The 19,998-nt window shown below is 38.5% G+C and overlaps 1 protein-coding gene across 2 annotated transcripts in view; it reads left to right on the top strand.

Moving 5' to 3' along the window:
* Window positions 1-9,692, top strand: part of SLC13A1 (solute carrier family 13 member 1) — a 44,372-nt gene extending 34,680 nt beyond the window's left edge. For both annotated transcript variants that reach the window (XM_063309558.1, XM_063309557.1), the window contains exons 11-15: window positions 2,260-2,363; window positions 3,166-3,275; window positions 5,376-5,537; window positions 6,736-6,873; window positions 8,315-9,692. In XM_063309558.1, coding sequence (XP_063165628.1) covers window positions 2,260-2,363; window positions 3,166-3,275; window positions 5,376-5,537; window positions 6,736-6,873; window positions 8,315-8,458 — 658 coding nt within the window. In that variant the 3' untranslated portion in view covers window positions 8,459-9,692. The remainder of the gene's footprint in view (window positions 1-2,259; window positions 2,364-3,165; window positions 3,276-5,375; window positions 5,538-6,735; window positions 6,874-8,314) is intronic.
* The last annotated feature ends 10,306 nt before the right edge of the window (window positions 9,693-19,998 follow it).

Here is a 19,998-nt window from a genome sequence, read left to right as displayed (position 1 = left end):
TCCATGAATTGCTGAAGTCTACCTTGCAGGATCTTGAGCATTACCTTACTGGCATGTGAAATGAGTGCCACTGTTCGATAGTTTGAACATTCTTTAGTGTTCCCCTTTTTTGGTATGAGGATATAAGTTGATTTTTTCCAGTCTGATGGCCATTCTTGTGTTTTCCAAATTTGCTGGCATATAGCATGCATCACCTTGACAGCATCATCTTGCAAGATTTTGAACAGTTCAGCTGGAATGCCATCGTCTCCTGCTGCCTTGTTATTAGCAATGCTTCTTAAGGCCCATTCAACCTCACTCTTCAGGATGTCTGGCTCTAGCTCACTGACCACACCGTCAAAGCTATCCCCGATATTGTTATCCTTCCTATACAGGTCTTCTGTATATTCTTGCCACCTTTTCTTGATCTCTTCTTCTTCTGTTAGGTCCTTGCCATCTTTGTTTTTGATCATACCCATTTTGGCCTGGAATTTACCTCCGATGTTTCTAATTTTCTGGAAGAGGTCTCTTGTCCTTCCTATTCTATTGTCTTCTTCCACTTCCACGCATTGCTTGTTTAAAAATAATTCCTTATCTCTTCTGGCTAACCTCTGGAATTTTGCATTTAATTGGGCATATCTCCCCCTATCACTGTTGCCTTTTGCTTTCTTCTTTCTTGGGCTACTTCTAGTGTCTCAGCAGACAGCCATTTTGCCTTCTTGGTTTTCTCTTTCTTTGAGACGTATTTTGTTGCCGCCTCCTGAATAATGCTGCGAACTTCTGTCCATAGTCCTTCCAGGACCCTATCTACTAAGTCCAGTCCCTTAAATCTATTCTTCACCTCCACTGCATATTCCTTAGGAATATTAGTGAGCTCATATCTAGCTGATCTGTGGGTCTTCCCTAATCTCTTTAGTCTGATCCTAAATTGTGCAAGAAGTAGTTCGTGATCTGAACTACAGTCAGCTCCAGGTCTTGTTTTTACCGACTGTATAGATGTCCGCTATCTTTGGCTGCAAAGGATGTAGTAAATCTGATTTCGATGTTGTCCATCTGGTGAAGTCCATGTATAAAGCCGTCTCTTAGGTTGTTGGAAGAGAGTGTTTGTTATGCAGAGTGAGTTGTCTTGGCAAAATTCTATCAGCCTATGTCCTGCTTCGTTTTGTTCTCCCAGGCCATGCTTACCTGTAATTCCAGGTGTCATTTGACTGCCCACCTTAGCATTCCAGTCTCCCGTGATGAAAATAACATCTCTTTTAGGCGTGTTGTCCAGTAGGTGCTGCACATCCTCATAGAACTGCTCTACCTCAGCTTCTTCAGCATCTGTGGTTGGGGCGTATATTTGGATCACTGTGATGTTAGATGGCTTGCCCTGAATTCGAATTGAGATCATTCTATCATTTTTTGGATTGTATCCAAGCACTGCTTTAGCCACTTTACTATTAATTATGAAGGCTACTCCATTTCTTCTGTGGTCCTCTTGTCCACAGTAGTAGATCTGGTGGTCATTTGATGTGAAGTGGCCCATTCCAGTCCATTTCAGTTCACTGACGCCCAAAATGTCTATCTTTAATCTTGACATCTCACCAATAACCACATCCAATTTGCCCTAGCTCATAAATCTTACATTCCAGGTTCCAATGGTGTGTTGATCCTTAGAACATCGGATTCGCCATTCACCACCAGCACCGTTGGCCGCTAGCCGTCCTTTCGGTTTGAGCTAGCTGCGTCATCACGCCTGGGGCTAGTTGAACTCATCCTCTGTTCCTCCCCGGTAGCATTTTAACCATCTTCCGACCTGAAGGTCTCATCTTCCGATGGTATACCGACATATCTCTGGTTGTACTGATCCATTTAGTTTTCACAGCAAGAATACTGGGGTGGGTTGCCATTACCTTCCCCAGGGATTGCATTTAGTCTGACCTCTCTGTCATGACCTTCCCGTCTTGGGTGGCCCTTCACCGTTTAGCTCATGGCATCATTAAGGTGCTCAAGCTCCAGCACCACGACAAGGTAATGATCCTTTGCTGAAGATTTAAAAGATTGCAATTTATAAAATTACATCTGATCTCCTTTAGGCTATTGTAATGTTTCTCCTGAGATAAAATAATCCAGACAGTTAAACTTGATTACTAGCCCAATGTAAATACATTTCCCAATACCTTCAAATAAATACTTTCTGAAAGATAAGCAAATGAGTTGATGTATATTATTGCTGAAAAGTATTCACAAAATCCTTTTCCTAGAGTTGTGATATTTGTTTTCTAACTCTTTCCTTAGGTATCCAGGCTATGCTACAGATTCAACAGTGGCATTATTAATTGGACTCCTCTTCTTCATTATTCCGGCAAAAAGAATGTCTAGAACTTCAAATGGAGAAAACAGTTGAGTATATTTCCTTGCCCATTTTGGCTGCAATTGCTTTAATTTAAAAAATTATGGATGAAAGAGAGAGAGAGAGAGAGATTCTTCTGCCATTCATCTGGCCTACAATGTTTACATACAGCTGTTTCAATATGTATGAAGCAAGTCAATTGTGAGATTTATTTCTAGACAAGATCTCCCGTTCCAAGAGAATGAAAGTTCAGTGAATCAGGAGAAAACACAGGCTCTGAAGTAAAGAAACTCACTACCCAAGTTTCTATGACATAGATCATCAATGTACTGTAGGATCCCTGTGTGTCATTCACACATTAACTTCTGCCATAATGTGACTTTTAAACATTTTACTTAGTATAATGTATATACCCAGTCATTGGGTTTTGTAGACAATTATTCATATATCATTATCTTGTGCAAACATAGCATTTGAAGTTTACTCAACAAATCTTCTTGTTCTGTCTGAGCGAAGAGCCTGGGTGGAGAAATAGATTGTAGATGTTTGCCAAAGGCAATATAACCTTCATCATAAGGAATATGTGAGGTGGGCTATTATAATCAGGGGTGGGGGGAAAGAAGGGCATGGAGGGTTAAAAAGTCAAGATGGTGGTTGTGAACTCTCCATTGCAGCCATCGCCTTGACTTTTTTTTAAATCACACTCCCACCCCACCCCCGCCCTAGCTTGGTGCAGATGCATCTGGGTGGCGAATATGTTTAAAATCAAATGGAAGAATAATAGAAGGATACCTGCAGTGAGTTTTACTCTAGTTACTAACCAAAAAAAAAAAACTTTCCCCTTTCTCCAGTTGTTTTTGATTACACTTCACTGATATCTTGGAAGGAATTTCAAGCATGCATGCCCTGGGAAATTGCCATCCTTGTTGGTGGTGGGTTTGCACTGGCTGATGGCTGTGAGGTAATGCAGGTTTTTACCACTTCTTCAGTTCATAAGCTATAGCTAACTGCAGAGAAAAAGCCAAGAATAGCAATGTCTTTCACTGATTTTGTTTATCACCAGCACTTATCTAAGGGTAAAATGCTATCCCTGAAATTGTTTGCATTTATGCACGCTAAAGTTTATTGAAAACAGCAGGAAGCATTTCAGCTGTCTAAAGTAATATATGTATTCCCTGAAAAAGGCTATCTGCTCCTCATGATTAGTATATATCTTGTGGCCTGTGCTTTGACCTCCAGGCTGGCCCATGGGAATATCCTATCGGTAGCATATTGTAGTATTTTCCAATATTTTTACAGTCACCCGGTTTCATAAAATACAATGCTGGAATTTATTTGGCTGTCTGACATGCTTTTTCAATCAATGTAGGCAAAACATTCAGTGAGGTTCCCCAAATGAGCACAATTTTTCTTCATATAGTTGGTAGTCCTTGTTTAGCAACCACAGTTGGGACCAGCAACCTGGTCATTAAGCCAAGTGGTCACTAAGTGAAACCACGACTGTGCTTACGATCTTACTTGAGCTTTTCTTTGCTCTACAGACCCACAAAGGTTGTAAATGTGAGGATTGGTCACAAAGTTACTTTTTCATCACCACTGTAAGTGCAAATGGTCCCTGAACCAGGCAGTCACTAAACAAGGACTACCTGTATACTAATATAGTCAAAAAGTCATTGTTCTTTAATGTAACAGATCCATCCAAGGCTCTCAGCTGCTATGGAAGAGGACAAAAATAAATTTCTGTATAATATACTGATTACATTTGAACAATACCCCAAACCATTATCTTTACTAACTAAAGATAAGAATCCACACTGTGTTTTCCACTTTTATATGAGCAGAAAAGCTTGTTCATTTGCTGAGCTTCACCATTTCAGAAATACTCCAGTGTCCATTATGCAGTAGCCTTTTGATGAAAAGTAATATGACAATAGTTTTTGAATACAAATCAAATTAACACAAATTGTGGTGCAATATCTTGGACTTGTGGACTGTGGTTTGCGTGCCAACATAAATATAAAAATAAAACACACCATAGTTTATGGTACATACAGTTTATTTATAAATCATGGTGCTATTATCATGCCCACCCTGCTTCTAACACTGGATATTAATATCGTATCATCTCTTCTGAGACATCAAAGTTATGATATCAGCAGGCAGTGTTGGAACCATATCTAAATCCAGGGATCAAAACAGGTTCTGACATTGTTGAAAAGTTAAAAGAATTCCTTGCCAATCCAATATCCTGATTATATTCTAATTATTATTTCTTTATTTAAAAATCAGAATAGGGGTCATTCAAATCTCAAGGGGATGCTGTTCCAGAGGGGAGCTACTGCAACAGAAAGGAAATGCTGTAACATTTAGATAAATAGAGGTTTAAGCTATGTGTGATTGTCAGAGAACTATTTGTTTAACCTGGATATATGTTAATGCGGAACAAATAGATAAGTTTATCTTTCATGCAGACTCATTATCATTCTCTGGATTATACATGACTGAGATTAAACAATGGAGGACTTAAACTATTGTTTGTTTGAATCTTATGATCCAAAACATACAGTGTTTACTTTGAAAAATTTCCCATTGATACGAGTATACTGTATTATTAGGATTGTTCTACAATCCTACAATTATTCAGTTTTCTATTTGTAACAATAGGGCTCAAGAAAATATTCACATAATCACCTTGATACTCAGCAACATATTTAAGGGCCACCCCCACACATAAAGGATCTCTGAAAGAAGGCAGAGATGCATGCAACGTGCCAGACCCATCGCCTCAGCAGCTGTGATTATCTATCCAGAATGTTACATGCCATTTACGTGGCTAAAATATATCAACTCGCTCAGGCTGAGCATTCTGTGTGGTATGAATATATTTTGCTAAAAGGAAAAGCAAATCATATTGTAGGAGCCTGGTCTTTTCTCTGTTCAGTTAGTCCCATTTCCATATTGATCTTGTGGATTAAGAAGTGAAGACATTTGGTTAATGTTCCATTTACACAAAATGTTTAATTAAATTTATGGATCACTAAGCAACTCTTCCTTTTCCCAGGTCTCAAAACTCTCAGCCTGGATTGGAAACAAATTAACCCCTTTAGGATCACTACCCATATGGTTAATAATTCTCATTTCGTCTTTGATTGTGACTACAGTGACTGAAGTAGCCAGCAATCCTGCTACAATCACTATATTTTTGCCTATCCTGTCTCCTTTGGTAAGCAACCTGATCTGGGTTTGAATCAGCTTATCTACAGTCACAGCAGTTGAAGATGAATAAAAGGCTGGGCTTTCTATCTTTTAAAAACAGGAATTTTGCAGTCTGAATTACTGGTGGTAAATAGAGAAGCACAGAATGGTTATATAAGGTTACTTAATTCAAGACTACAAGAGTACAGTATTGTGAATAAACCATAGTAGGGTTTTTCTTTGTTTTTTGAGCTATAACAACTTTGGAAAGAAAAGTAATCAATGTATATTCATTCTGGATCCTAAGCAAAGGATATGAAGCTTGAAGTTTTTGCTTCTATTGTGTTTATAGACGTGCATTTAGATCAAATCCTAAAAGAGTATTTACATTACATATAGAGATATTTCTGTCTTAGTATCTTTATGTAGTTTTGTCATAATATATCCAAAGTTCTCAGTCAATAGCCATGAGATTTTCTGGTTATCATCCATCCAATTACTAACTAGCTTTGACTGTACTTAGCTTTTTCAGGTCAGCTAAGATCAGCCATAGTTTACTGTAAATGCAATCTCATTACAGTCATGATTAAATTACTTTACCTATGTGGTAAAGAATGTACTTATATGAAATTTACTTATATAAGGATAAGGAAGAATTTTATATTATGCAAATATGCTAATAAGAATCGCAACTTAAATGCCCATCATGGATGTTTTGATTAAGGACTCTTTAGCCTAGAACAGTGGAGAAGTATCAATCTTCATATGTACAGCAGAAATCCACAATATTCCCTTTTGGGTTGAGCAATATTATACAAAGTACAGAAAAAGGTAGGAAGTTATGAGATCATTTATAGCTTTTACATTCCAAGTCATAATCTTCCATATGGAAGATTAATCTGCACAATATAAGCAATAATGATTACAAAGATTTGGTAATGATCTATTTTGAGTGCTATGTATCATTTAAATTTTCATTTAATAATTATAGTATTAAAACTATTACTTGGATTTTAATACTTTCCTGCAGCTTCCTCCAATCTCGTCCCTTCCAGATGTGCTAGGCTACAGTTTTCACCACCCTCGCTAGCAGGTTCATGTTAGGAAATGATAGGAACTGTAGTTCAATACATCTAGAGGATACCATTTCAGATCAGATTTAGCCTTCAGTCAACAAATACTAACCAATAATCTTGAATTTCTGTTGGTATTTCTCTGTCTAACAGGCTGAAGCCATCCATGTTAACCCACTTTATATCTTGATACCAACAACCCTCTGCACATCATTTGCATTCTTGCTACCAGTAGCAAATCCACCCAATGCTATTGTATTTTCTTATGGTCACCTGAAAGTTATTGATATGGTAAGTTAACAGTAAGAAAAGAACAATTTGTGAACCTCTTTTTTCAAATAATTGCTGTTGTTATATAATTGCACTGACCACACACGAGGAATCATAATTACATCTTCTATGTGTGTATGCTTTTGATGCAGTTGACCATGGTGGATTATTGCAGTGCATCCTAGATGGGGCTGTCCTTGAAGACCATCCAGAAGCTATAATTGGTTCAAATGTAGTAGAGTAGGCTGTAACAGGCAGTTCTTATTACACCCATGTGTTATCGCTAGTATGCAAGGTGCATTGGCTACCAGTTGGCTTCTGGTTGCAATTCAAGATATGGGTTGTCACCTATAAAGCCCTTCATATGTTATCTGTGGGACCACCTGCCTCCAATCATTTCTGCCCACCCAGTAATCCAGGCAGAGTGAGCTCCAGTCCCCTCAATTAAATGCTGTCATCTTATGGGACTGAGGAAGTATGCCTTCTCTGTTGTAGCCCCTGCCCTCTGGAACAGCATTAAGACCTGGCTTTGTTCCCAGGCCTGGGATTAATGTGTTAGTGGAGCCCCTGTTGTGTGTGTGTGTGTGTGTTTATTGTTATGGTTGTTTTTGTCCAGGCTGTTATGCTGCATGGTATGTTTTTAATTGTTTATTAAAAATGGTCTATTCAGTCATATGGTACAGTATATGTTGAGAAATCCATAGTGCTCCATTCCTTCTCCCTACATCCTGCCTCTACACAGAGGTACTCATTCAAAGGTCTGAAATGCGGTATTATCAGGACACCAGCAACAGTCTTTCCTGGACCAGAACAGCCTGCCTACTAAAGGCTTTAGTTCAAGTCAAACTATTAGAATATATCACATTAGTTTTCATTTGGTGACCTACACCACACCTTAAGGTAAAGGTAAAGGTTTCCCTTGACATTAAGTCCAGTCATGTCTGACTCTAGGGGGCGGTGCTCATCTCCGTTTCAAAGCTGAAGAGCCGGCGTTTGTCCGTAGACACTTCCGTGGTCATGTGGCCAGCATGACAGTCACAGAACGCCGTTACCTGCCCACCGAAGTGGTACCTATTAATTTACTCACATTTGCATGTTTTCGAACTGCTAGGTTGGCAGGAGCTGGGACTAGCAACGGGAGCTCACCCCATCATGCGGATTCGAACCGCCGACCTTCCGATCGGCAAGCTCAGCAGCTCAGCGGTTTAACCTGCAGCGCCACCGCATCCCCCACACCACACCTTACAGCAATGAAATCTAAAAATTAACAACAAATCTTTAGAAATTAGACTGAGGAAATAGTGGGCAGTGAACTAATGACTGATTCAAAATTTAGTGCCATCCATGCGAACATAATAGATTTTAATCATTACTATATCACTTCTCTTAATTCTGTTCTAGAAAAGTTGGCCTTCCTGTTAACTTTCCATTTGTTCAAAAAAAATATTTTTTTCTTCTTTAGGTAAAAGCTGGACTGGGTATAAACATCATTGGAGTCGCTGTTGTGATGCTCGCCATCATGACATGGGCACAGCCTATGTTTAAGCTCCATTCATATCCAGCCTGGGCACCCATTCCTTCTGTAACAAATATCACTGGATTTTAAAGGAAGAACAGCAGGTTCCTTTCCTTCTTCCTCCCAACTATGGTGCTAATTGATAGATCTGTATGGTATAGTACGGCTGTGATCTAGGATAAGTTGTGCCTCATGGTTCCTTGTCCTGAATACTGATACAGCTGCCTGGAAAGCCACAAAGCAAGAATGTTACAATCTGAATAATGCAACAGAAAGTAAGTCTGTACAAATGATTGATAAGTTCTTCCAGTTAAGACTGTACTCATCAGAGTTAGAAAATGACATTTGTACATCATGCACATTCATTATGAATGATAATTTGTCCCTGTTCTTCGGGTCACAAAATAAAGTAGTATGAATGTAAGAATAATAGTAGAAGAAATATAGATGGACAGACAGGTAGACAGACTAATGTATGACAAACAGATACTGTAGATGATAGGAACCAGATGTTTTTAATTAATTAGCTAGTAAGTCCCCCAGTCCCAGCTTCTTCCAAGATGCTGGCACTTTATCTATTCATATGAAGCATATCATATCATCATGCCATCAACTAACACTCCACGTGTGCTTTCGTCCCCAATGGTGACATTTATTGACTACAGGAAGATCTTTTTTTCCCCAACAAGTAATGAAAGTTTCAGAAATTCAAACTATCATGCTATGGATTTAATCATATGATAAAATACAGACATGGCAGCTAGGATGTTCTATATGGATAGATTCATGTTGTGTCACATTATGGGCATTAGTTGATATAACAGGAAAAAAAACTTTATTCTGAGGATGAAATTCCATAATATTTTTATTAACATTAGAAAAGTTAATTAAATCATATTGATTTTGATATAACCAATTGCTGGAAAAAGTAAATGCATCCCAGCAAATTTTTATTGCTTCATTTTTGAACTGAAAATTTAAGCACTTTTTTAATTAATAAAAGTCACTCTCAAGTCAGTCTTGATTCCTCATGACTACATGGACACATCCATGCAGTTGCCTTGCCAATAGTGCAGAAGTTATTTGCCATTATCTTCTTCCAGAATCCTGTGGGGGTTTTTACCAGCCTAGAGCTCTGGAGTCTCTGGTGGTCTCCCATTCAATTACTAGCCAGTCACAACCCTGCTTATTAATAGTCCTTATATTCCAATTGCACTGTGTAGATCCATTTTAATGAAAACAGATAATCATGGAAGAATTGTAACAATTTCTTGCCCTCTGATTATAATTCTGGTTAAAAACTAGTTATGTAAACTCTCCCTTATCCAGACTCCTATCAAAATTCATGGTATTTTTTTATATGTATATGTATAGACTTAACCTTATAGAAATGTAACAATGCCAAATAGTATCTCTACAACTGTAAAAGAAAATTATATTGTATTCATCTTGCTGGAGATCCATTTCTTAGCCTGGGTGCATGCTAAACATTCCAGAGACACTTTTCTTTCAGAGAAAATGGAATAGTATTTTTAATGTATTTATTTTGCGCTTTTGTACTAAAACATATCTTTCTCTTATACTAAATGTACTATTGAAATATTTATGTATCACCAATGTTAAACACTGTAGATAAAATATTCTGTGCAATTATCTTACAAGAGCGTAATATAATAGTAATGTATTTATGTCATAAACATAAATTGTGTCAGTAATTTTTTTTGAAACATAAACTTATTAGTGCAGAACAGCATTTCTCAACCTTGGCGGCTTGAAGATATGTGGACTTTAATTCCCAGAATTTGCCAACTAGCTGAAGTCCACATATCTTCAAGTTGCCAAGGTTGAGAAACACTGGTGCAGAAACTTAAACTTAAGACCTGCCAAGCTCATTCATTCTGATCTTAGGGTGAATTGTGATATAGTTGCATCACTTTGTGGCATCCCTATTCAACACGTCACTTGTTACAAGAAGTAATCATGTTTAGGAGTATGCAAAGGTTTCAAAGTTGAAATGCTGCAACCTGAAATGTTCTACACTTTATCTACAGATAAAAACTAGTTCTGATCAGTTTAGAATTAAGGTGGTTGTGCCAACACATGACGTTACCAGAGTTTACTTCAGGAAATCTCTTCAAGGCTACTGTCTACATATGAGAACATGCCTATTGTCTGCATATTCTGCTTGTTTCCTATTTTCCCTGTTTAGCCAAATACCTCCCACAGGACCCAGCCATATCTCCAGATTTTACCTTCCTGTTCCCTTTTTCATTCATATTAAGATGATATGTGAAGGCATAGAAAATGGAATTGCTGAGACATGGAAAGTGTTAGATTTCCTAAAAAGAACAATGAAACAAAAAGAGATATAGTAGAGGAATCCAAAAATGATATATTCTAATATGATGAACAGTTGGAATATTCAAGCAGATGAGAAATTTAACAAGCTAAGATACCCTCTCTCTCTGCAATCCATAAGCCTGAGGATTTTACGCAGTTGCATAAAATCTATACAATCAACCTGCCCTGACTGCATATCCAGAATTCATTTCACTTTTTATATAGAATTCAAAAACAAAAACAGTGTGCCATGCCAATGGACTTGATATAATGTTTTCTTTAAAAAATAAGGAGAGCAAGGGCAGGGCGATATTTTTGACGAACCTTTCTTCAGTAACGTTACTTAATTATCATCATACCCAATGTAGGTCTTGGACGCCCAAAGCATTTCAAAAAGAAAAAAAAAACCCACAGAATTTCTACACCAAGAAGGATTGCCCATTAACACTCCTTCAGTAGCAGGAGTCTGAATACTATGGTTACAGGTACACAAGCAGTAATTACTTGTAGCCCTCAAGGCAAATTTAAATCATATAAACAAGTTGAAATGTAGGATTAAAAAAAAACATTATTAAAAAACCAAAACTGGTGGGTGGATGCATTGATTTGATTTGATTTATTTATAAACTGCTTCAGTCAAAAGACTTTAAATAGCATACAAGAGCCAAACTAGCCAGTACAACATGAACCAAAGCAAATCCCATGCAACAATAGATCAAACACAATAATAGAAAATAAAACTGAATATATCACAAGATAGATAATTACAGTTTAATAACAGTTCTGTTCCCTGGAGCTCAACGATACTGAAATACCAAAGTTCTTCCAGAACACCAAGTTTTTGCATGAGAGTGGGAGCTGCCAAGCTGCTCCAGAAAATAATGCCTGTACAGAGAATGTCCACTGTCTGGCCCCCTCTTGTTGCACCCTTCAAAAGGGACCTTCAGCAGGCATTCTCTGTATCTTTGGACAGGACAGGCAGAATCTATATGGGGTAGGTGCTCAAAATACTCAGACCCTGAGCATTATTTAGCTATATAGGTCATAACTAGTATCTTGAATTAGACTAAGAAACATAGTGGTAACCAATGCATCTCTCATAGCAGAAGCATCAAGACTGCCCAATAAGCATATGCACTGGTTAAAATCTCGAGGGCTGGGTTTCAAGGGCAGCCCACATAAAGTAAATTTCAGCAATCCATATGAGAGATGACAAGAGCATGAAGGACCATCTTCAGTGCCCCCCGTTTCGCCTAAGGCTGCAACTGGCACCCAAGCAGGGCTAGGCAAAAGTTCTCCTGGATCACAGTCTCCAGTCCCTTTTTCTGCAGAAGCTGTAAGTCCAGGAGGATCCCCAAATTGCAAAGCAAAATTGAGTTGGAGCTTGCTCCTCTCCATCCAGATCCTGAGAGCCTCCAAACACAAGTGTCTGTGTGCATCTGCGTACATGAAGAATAAATTATAGTAAGTGAAAAAAGAAGAAATCTGGCTTTGTAAAAATTCTTAGCATGTTGTTGTATTAAGTTCAGTATGCAAGAAACTATTTGGTGCTATGTTGCTCTTTTTCTGTCTAAGGGGTCCCTAACTATTGAAAAGTGGCTGCTCCCCACTTGCCTCCTTATCCAACACACTCTGAGCCATCATTATCCCAACAGGCACTCCCAGTGATCAGAATGTTAAGTAAAGAATCTAAAAAAGAGCTCTTGCTGGCTAGATTTGACAGACAGACTAAAGTGTCTGCAACCCACATACTTACTTGCAAATGTGCAGAACAGTTTTCTCACTTCTTACATTTTAATAAGAGGAATGTCTACCCAGGCACCTTTTAAGCAGATCATGAAAATGTCACATTCAAAATGAAGAGTTGTTTGCACAATGAAATTCTTATTTAGGTTTACTACCTGACTACATTGGTGGCTTCTGCTAAGCCAAGATACTGAAGAGTAACGTATTCTGAAAGATCAGAGGTGCACTTAAATATGTCCACAAATGAGGTACTTGTTAATATTTCTCTTGGTCTCTGATTCATCTCAGCAGAAAGTGGGTCTTAACTTAAGTCTGTAGATTCCTTTTTAACTTTTATCCCTCACCCGTGTGGAATAAATGAGACACTTACGCTATTTAATTAGAAGACCCTATTAAATTACTACATCCAGTCCCTTCGTTCTGGAATTTAACAACTTATATCTGGAAGCCAGTAAAGCTGTATTGATACACAACATTGTGTTCTGAAAAGAGAAAGGCTGGCAAACATACTTGAGCAGCAGTTTCAATAATTCAATCTATTGTAAAGCCTGACCATCAGGCTGGAGAATAACTTTAGCAGATTTCACACATCCATTCCTTTTGAGCATATTTCTCAGAGGTGATTTGAGTATTAAGTGCAAAAATGCAGCTTTAAATATCCTGGGGCCATTTGATTAAATTGTTTCATTGTTGGCTATGGAGGAAGATTTATAGTCCCAGCCATCTCTTCTGTCCACCTGAGTGTACACATATATATGGTTAGGAAAGGAACTTTAAGTAAAAGGCAGCATTCACACAGCAAATGTATGCCTTATTCATTTTGTTGTTGGGGAGAATAGCTACTCCTCTTTCACCAATCTGGGGATTAAAAGAAATGTAAACTTGCAGTCAGAATTCATGAGGAACAGAATTAACACACCATATTCACAAACAGTGGAGAAAATTGGCTCAGACAAGTTTTAATGTTTAAACAGATTAACAAGTTTACTTTGCCTACCTCCCAGCTGCTGGAGTCTAGCAGATGGACCAGAACATTAATTCTAAATATCCTAACCTAAGAATAAAAAAGACAAAAGCATTTTTTAAATACAGTGTCCTTAGAGAAATATCAGGATTTGGATGGTGGGTCCTGCTTTGTGTTGTCATGATCTCTGACAGCCAGGACAGAGGTAATAGTATTTCTCAAGCGTGTTGATTTTTTTTTTCACATAAAATAGTATGGGGAGACTGGCTAATTCTGAGGTTCAGATCTATATGTTTATTAGCAGGGTAGTAGCTTTCAATTAAATGCACTATGCAAAACTATGGTATTTAGCAGGTAAATTCCCTTGAATCTAATTAATGAAGGTATTCCAGCATCTATTTTTAGTTAACCAAGGCAAATGTACAAAATAAAGCAAGGCCATTTTCTCTATGTGTGATGACTGCTTACTTTTAAATCCGATTCATACATGATTAAGTAGAAATCTCTTTAATGGGGTGTAGTGTGCAGTACAGTGAAAAAGTTGCGAATAGAAGATCCCACACTTTCCCCAAGTTAAACAACCCAATGACCCTTCTTCGGTATGCAGCCCCTTTTTGTGCCAGTCCATTCAGTTCTGTGCAGATGTCTGCAACAGCTCTGCTGGTTGACCTTGGATGCCAGAGATAGTCCAAACAAGATGCTTGCACACTCCTGGCTTGTCCCCCTCCCACTTCTACTGACTCGCAAGCCTCAACCCATGTTGACTCCATTCATGCATGCGAGTCAGATCAGATGTTCTGGGAACGTTTGATCTGGGAGCATGACATAATGGCACTCTCTCCATCTTCTCCTGCCTGGACCATTTTTCTCCAGAACAAAATGGAACTTAAGTGAAAATTCTGAGCTAAGGATAAAAGATCATGTGAATAAAAAATGTAAATAAAAAATACAAGCATACAGAAAACCACTATGACTCAACTGCTCTGAAACTAATCTCCCTTCAACCATCTTACTTTCTTGTTAAGTTGATGAGCATATATCTTCTGCTTTGAGTACCTTTTTTATTCTTTGCTCAAAACATTTTCTACAGAATGTACACATTTAGGAACAGCTATTTTTGCACATTTTTATTTGGCTTCCATAGAAAGAAGAAGTGATGGGAACCATGTCTACTTTATTAACAGGATTATTTAATTGGTTCCCTTCTATACCATGTTGTGCAACTAAGAAGCATTTCAAATGTCTGTTCATCACTGCTGCTGGTAAGGACAGAAAAGTTGTGTAGTTGAATGGGTTCTTAAAATGGACATGATGCAGTTTCTTATTATTTCAGCAGAGGAGATTTTCCCCTGATCTTATACAGTTAGAATTCAGATTTTCCACTTTTCCAACTATGCCAGTTAACCATTTCAAGATGTACCAAAGTTCCTATACATACAAAACTGAGTATTAGGGTTAAAAAAGTCTGTATCTCAGTACAGATTTAATGTGAATTTCTGTACTGTTTTTAAACATTTGTAATGAACAGATTATGAATGGGACAGAACAGTTTATGAATGAGGAAATACAATGTATGGGAATAATACTAATAATAATGTATTAAACATGTATGTTGCCCAACTCCCAATGACTCTGGGCAGCTCACAACAATCAAAGAAATTACAATAAAATCAATAAAAAATAAAAGGTGGCAAACACAACAGACCAGATTGAATGAAGTGAGGGGTCTCACTCCCTTGCCAAAGGCCTGGGTGAAGAACGAGGTCTCCTCTTCTGAACAGCAGCAGATTGCAGGCCTTCTGCATCTCAGGACAACCTCATTTGAGAGGCAGGAATAATGTGTGATGTAGCTATGATGTTATGATGTTATAGGGACGCAGTGGCGCTGCGGGTTAAACCGCTGAGCTGTCGATTGGAAGGTCGGCGGTTCGAAACCGCGCGGCGGGGTGAGCTCCCGTTGCTCGTCCCAGCTTCTGCACACCAAGCAGTTCGAAAACATGCAAATGTGAGTAGATTAATTGGTACCGCTTCGGCGGGAAGGTAACGGCGTTCCGTGAGTCATGCTGGCCACATGACCCGGAAGTGTCCTATGGACAACGCCGGCTCCAAGGCTTTGAAACGGAGATGAGCACCGCCCCCTAGAGTCGGACACGACTGGACTTTACGTCAAGGGAAACCTTTACCTTTACCTTAGCTATGATGTTACTGCTGAAATGTCTTGCGCTGATTGCACGTGTAACATTGATGGTCCAAAATTAAGACTGAATACAGTATGCTGCACTGTCACAAGAATGATTAAATCTTACATTGCTGTGGCCAGGGGTTGAATCAGACTTCCAAATAATTAATTATTAGTTAGTTAGTTAGTTAGTTAAAGTTTTTTACAGTTTTGGACCAGCATAGCATTAAAGTAACATTGGTATATTCATTTTAATGCTATAATGTCTTGAGAGCAAACATATAGATTAGATATATGTAATTTATTTTCTGAACTGAACTATTTTGATGGAGGAGTACTCTAAAACAAACTAAAATATTCTAAGATAGTTTGCAACCAAACATTAGCACATAGAAGTAATTCTGTCAAGTCAAAAAATGGTCCTAACAACTATTACCACAACTATTTTTACTACTAATGACATGGAAGCTCCCAAGTTGTAGAAGAATGCTGAGATAACCTTGAAGAAGGTATGCAGGAACAAATAAGGGAAAACAAAAGACAGCTCAGCCTTGGAAAAGTAGAAGGTATGAGAAAGAAACTCAAAGTAACCCAACCTTGATAAGAAGAGCAGAGAGAAACTGTCCATCTTTCTCAGTCCAATCCATTTCACAGGGTTCTTGTTGTGAGGAAAAATGGGACGAGGTAGTGCTATCCTCACAACTCTGAGTCTCTGAATAAAAGGTGGAATATAAATCTAGTAAATTATTTTCTAAGTCAATGTCTCAGGTGTCTGCTGTAGTATGAAGAACAGCTGCTCTGTCTTTAGGGGCATTATTCCTAGTTTAGCATTTCATAATTATTTTAAAAGATAATACAGTATTTGAAAAGTATGATATAGAAAAACCTGTGTTAACATTATGGAAAGAACCCGTGTAACTGTTTATACTTTTAAATAAAGAACGGCTTCTAAAATTACGATTCAACTATGTTCTCCATTGAACTGCTTTAAAGTTGAAAATTGTCATATATTAACTTAACACATAAACAATTTAATAAAAGGTTTCCAGCTTATGAGGATGACTGACATTCTGGAAATGAATTCTGGGAACTGTAGTCCCAACATATGTGGAGATTCTTAGATTGTTAAAACCCTCTAAGTGTGCATATGAGCATTCCTAAGAGTTGGAATCTGACCTGAGTGTTATAGGAATAAGGAAAGCCCAGCACCTAACTAACTACATCCTACCAGTCAAAAGAACATGTCTGTGTGCTGAGAAGAAAAGCGAAAGAAGTAACCTCAGATCAGCAATTTCTTGGACCATGATCAGGCAGCATGAAGATGAAAAGGAGACACAGAGGAAACCCTTAACTGTCAATATATACCCTATTGCTCCCTTGTGATCTGTAGGCCATGAAATTCTGAAGAGTCAGTGCCATTGGAATGGACCTCCAACAGGATTTACATCTCAGCCAAGGTTGAAGAAGGCTGTAGTAGCCTCTTGCTTATGTAAACTTATTTCAGTCAATGATCAGTCCATAAGACACTTTACATACATAAAACTGATACTGAATAACCAATTCAGTAAACAGGTTACTCAGGCAAACTGCTGCATATCTTACATATAACATGACAAAATTTGACCACACTTAAGGAAATGGAATTATTTGAATCTGACAGTAAACATTTTAAGTAAAACTGGTCAGAGTGACCAGGATATTTAATTAGGTGTGGAGTTAGCAGCTCACAGCAAGCATCAATGCAAAATGGACACTATAAAAAAAATTAACAGAAAACAAGCAGATCTTATCCATGAACACCAACTAACAGTCAGAAAACATGATGAAAACTCCTTAATCTCACAACACACGGACAGACTCAACCATAGCTTCAACTGGGAAACTGAGCATCCTAGACCAAGCTAAATCCAAAAATGCTAGAGAATTCCTGGAAGCTTGGCATTCAGCCAACAATAGCCACATAGAAATAAACCATATTTACACACCACTCGAAAGAAAGAATAAGAAAACTAAGAAGGAAACAAAAAGACCAGAACACATCCTCTCCAGCAGCCAACACCAGGGCCGCAACTGGGGGGAGGGCAACTGGGTCATGTGCGCCGGGCGCCGAGCTGGTGAGGTGCCAAAATGAGTGCTGGAGGAGAACCAAAAGTGGCGCGGAATCCATGTTTGCCCCCGGTGACACAGACCCTAGTTGCGGCCCTGGCCAACACCCGGATAAGCAGGGATTAACACCAGGCAAACAATCAAGCAGAAAACAATACCCTAATCAAGGAACTACCAAGAAGAAACCACACCCTCACCGCAACTGGTTACTGTATATAAACAGGGAGCAAACCCCACACTCACTCGCACTGATGATGTAACCTAGTTGGGTAATGAAATGTCTGCAAGCAAACAGCCAAGCTCAGAGAGCACCAAGGACTCCATATTAAAACATGTATGGTGGTTTCAATGCCTTCTTCACCACATGGACATGTAAGTTTACGTTACGATAAATGTGTAATTCATATACAACAGGATTAAACGCAATTTTCCTCATGTTGATTATACTTCTGGAAATTAAACTATCTCAGAAAACTTCAAAATGGCCATGCAAGATTATCAGCTCCATATCATCTAAGTGCATTATTCCTTCTGTATTGTTTTAAACATCCTAATAAGGCTTCATTTATTTCTATAAAAACTTTACATACTACTTATTCTCCATGTGATTCTAGTATTCCTTCATTCTTTGTCTTCCCTCCCTTATCAACCTTAATTCTTATTCACCTACTACTTCCACCAAGAAAATGGAAGTTTCAACTTAAAATTAATAACATAAACAAGAATACATAAAATTGGTTGTGCTTCTAGCCAAACACTATTCACATTCAGGATGAATATTATTAAGAAATGGACATTTCAGAAATGGAGAAAAACAACTCCTACAGCAGGTCCAAAAAAACTCTTATTACATTAGACAGCATAGCACAAAACTGTAATTTAGTAGTAGAAACTATATAATCATATGGATTTTTAAGGCTAGAATTCACTCATTGCAGAGTGAATGGTGATTAATAGAGGGCTGTTTAATGAGATCCTGTGCAAGACGCAGGGAAAGCTTTTTTATACCCTTGATTGTGTCACATTCTCATTTCAGCAAAGGTTGGAGGAGAAATTCTCAAAGGCAAAATAGATTAAATAGGCCAAGAAAGGAAAGAAGGATACATGACCTTTGCTGTTATTAATAGAAAACACTGAGATTTTAACCCTTCCTCATGTACCAATTAAAGAGTGAGTATGTAAAAAAAAAAAAAAGGGACGCGGTGGCGCTGCAGGTTAAACCGCTGAGCTGTCGATCGGAAGGTCGGCGGTTCGAAACCGCGCGGCGGGGTGAGCTCCCGTTGCTCGTCCCAGCTCCTGCACACCAAGCAGTTCGAAAACATGCAAATGTGAGTAGATTAATTGGTACCGCTTCGGCGGGAAGGTAACGGCGTTCCGTGAGTCATGCTGGCCACATGACCCGGAAGTGTCCTATGGACAACGCCGGCTCCAAGGCTTTGAAACGGAGATGAGCACCGCCCCCTAGAGTCGGACACGACTGGACTTTACGTCAAGGGAAACCTTTACCTTTACCTTTACTATGTAAAAAAAAAGCCTTCTGAATAATGCTTAGCTTTTTGACAGATGGGATCCCTTTTTCATATACAGATAGGAGAAGATGTCCATGCATTCACCAATGCACCCTAGAGGGACAGAGAAGGAAAGCAGGGCAAATAACTAAGTCAACCTCTGTCTGGCTTTGCTTGGGCTCATTCCATCAGGAAGCAATAGTGGAAGGGAAGGAAAACAGAACTACTCCTTTGGCCCAGCATTTAATTCCCAATCCAGACCCAAACACCCTCCTTTGATGCCCTTTGACAGCATCACTTGTTCAGCCTGGGGTCAAGATGTAAAATTGAGCATCATCAGCATACTGAGGATACCTAATGACCTGAGTTAGGGGATGAACACCAGTTGAGCAGCCCACTGGAGAATAGGCAGTGGCAGCAGGAACTGGCAAGTTGCCACCTCAAAGCAGGAGGTAAGACTAGAGAGTGAAGACACAGAGGACTTCTGGGGGAAGAGGTTGGGGACCTCTAACCTTATACCTTGTGACCCTCAGCAATTTCACTGTAAGTGTTTATATCAATGTTGTATCTACTTTGTTAGTTTTCCCAGATTCTGGTGGATAACTACTTTTTGTCTGTAAGAACTAAACAATTCTTTAAGAGAGAGCTTCTATCGCATTGTTGGAATGGAATGGAATGGAATGTAGAATAGAATAGAATAGAATAGAATAGAATAGAATAGAATAGAATAGAATAGAATAGAATAGAATAGAATAGAAGTTTCTTAAACTTTTTGTTTTCAGGACCC

This window comes from Candoia aspera, chromosome 7, assembly GCF_035149785.1.
Source record: "Candoia aspera isolate rCanAsp1 chromosome 7, rCanAsp1.hap2, whole genome shotgun sequence".
In the NCBI taxonomy this organism is placed as follows: domain Eukaryota; kingdom Metazoa; phylum Chordata; class Lepidosauria; order Squamata; family Boidae; genus Candoia; species Candoia aspera.
Note: the sequence above shows the minus strand (reverse complement) of the source record. Positions and strands in the feature narration are given on the sequence as shown.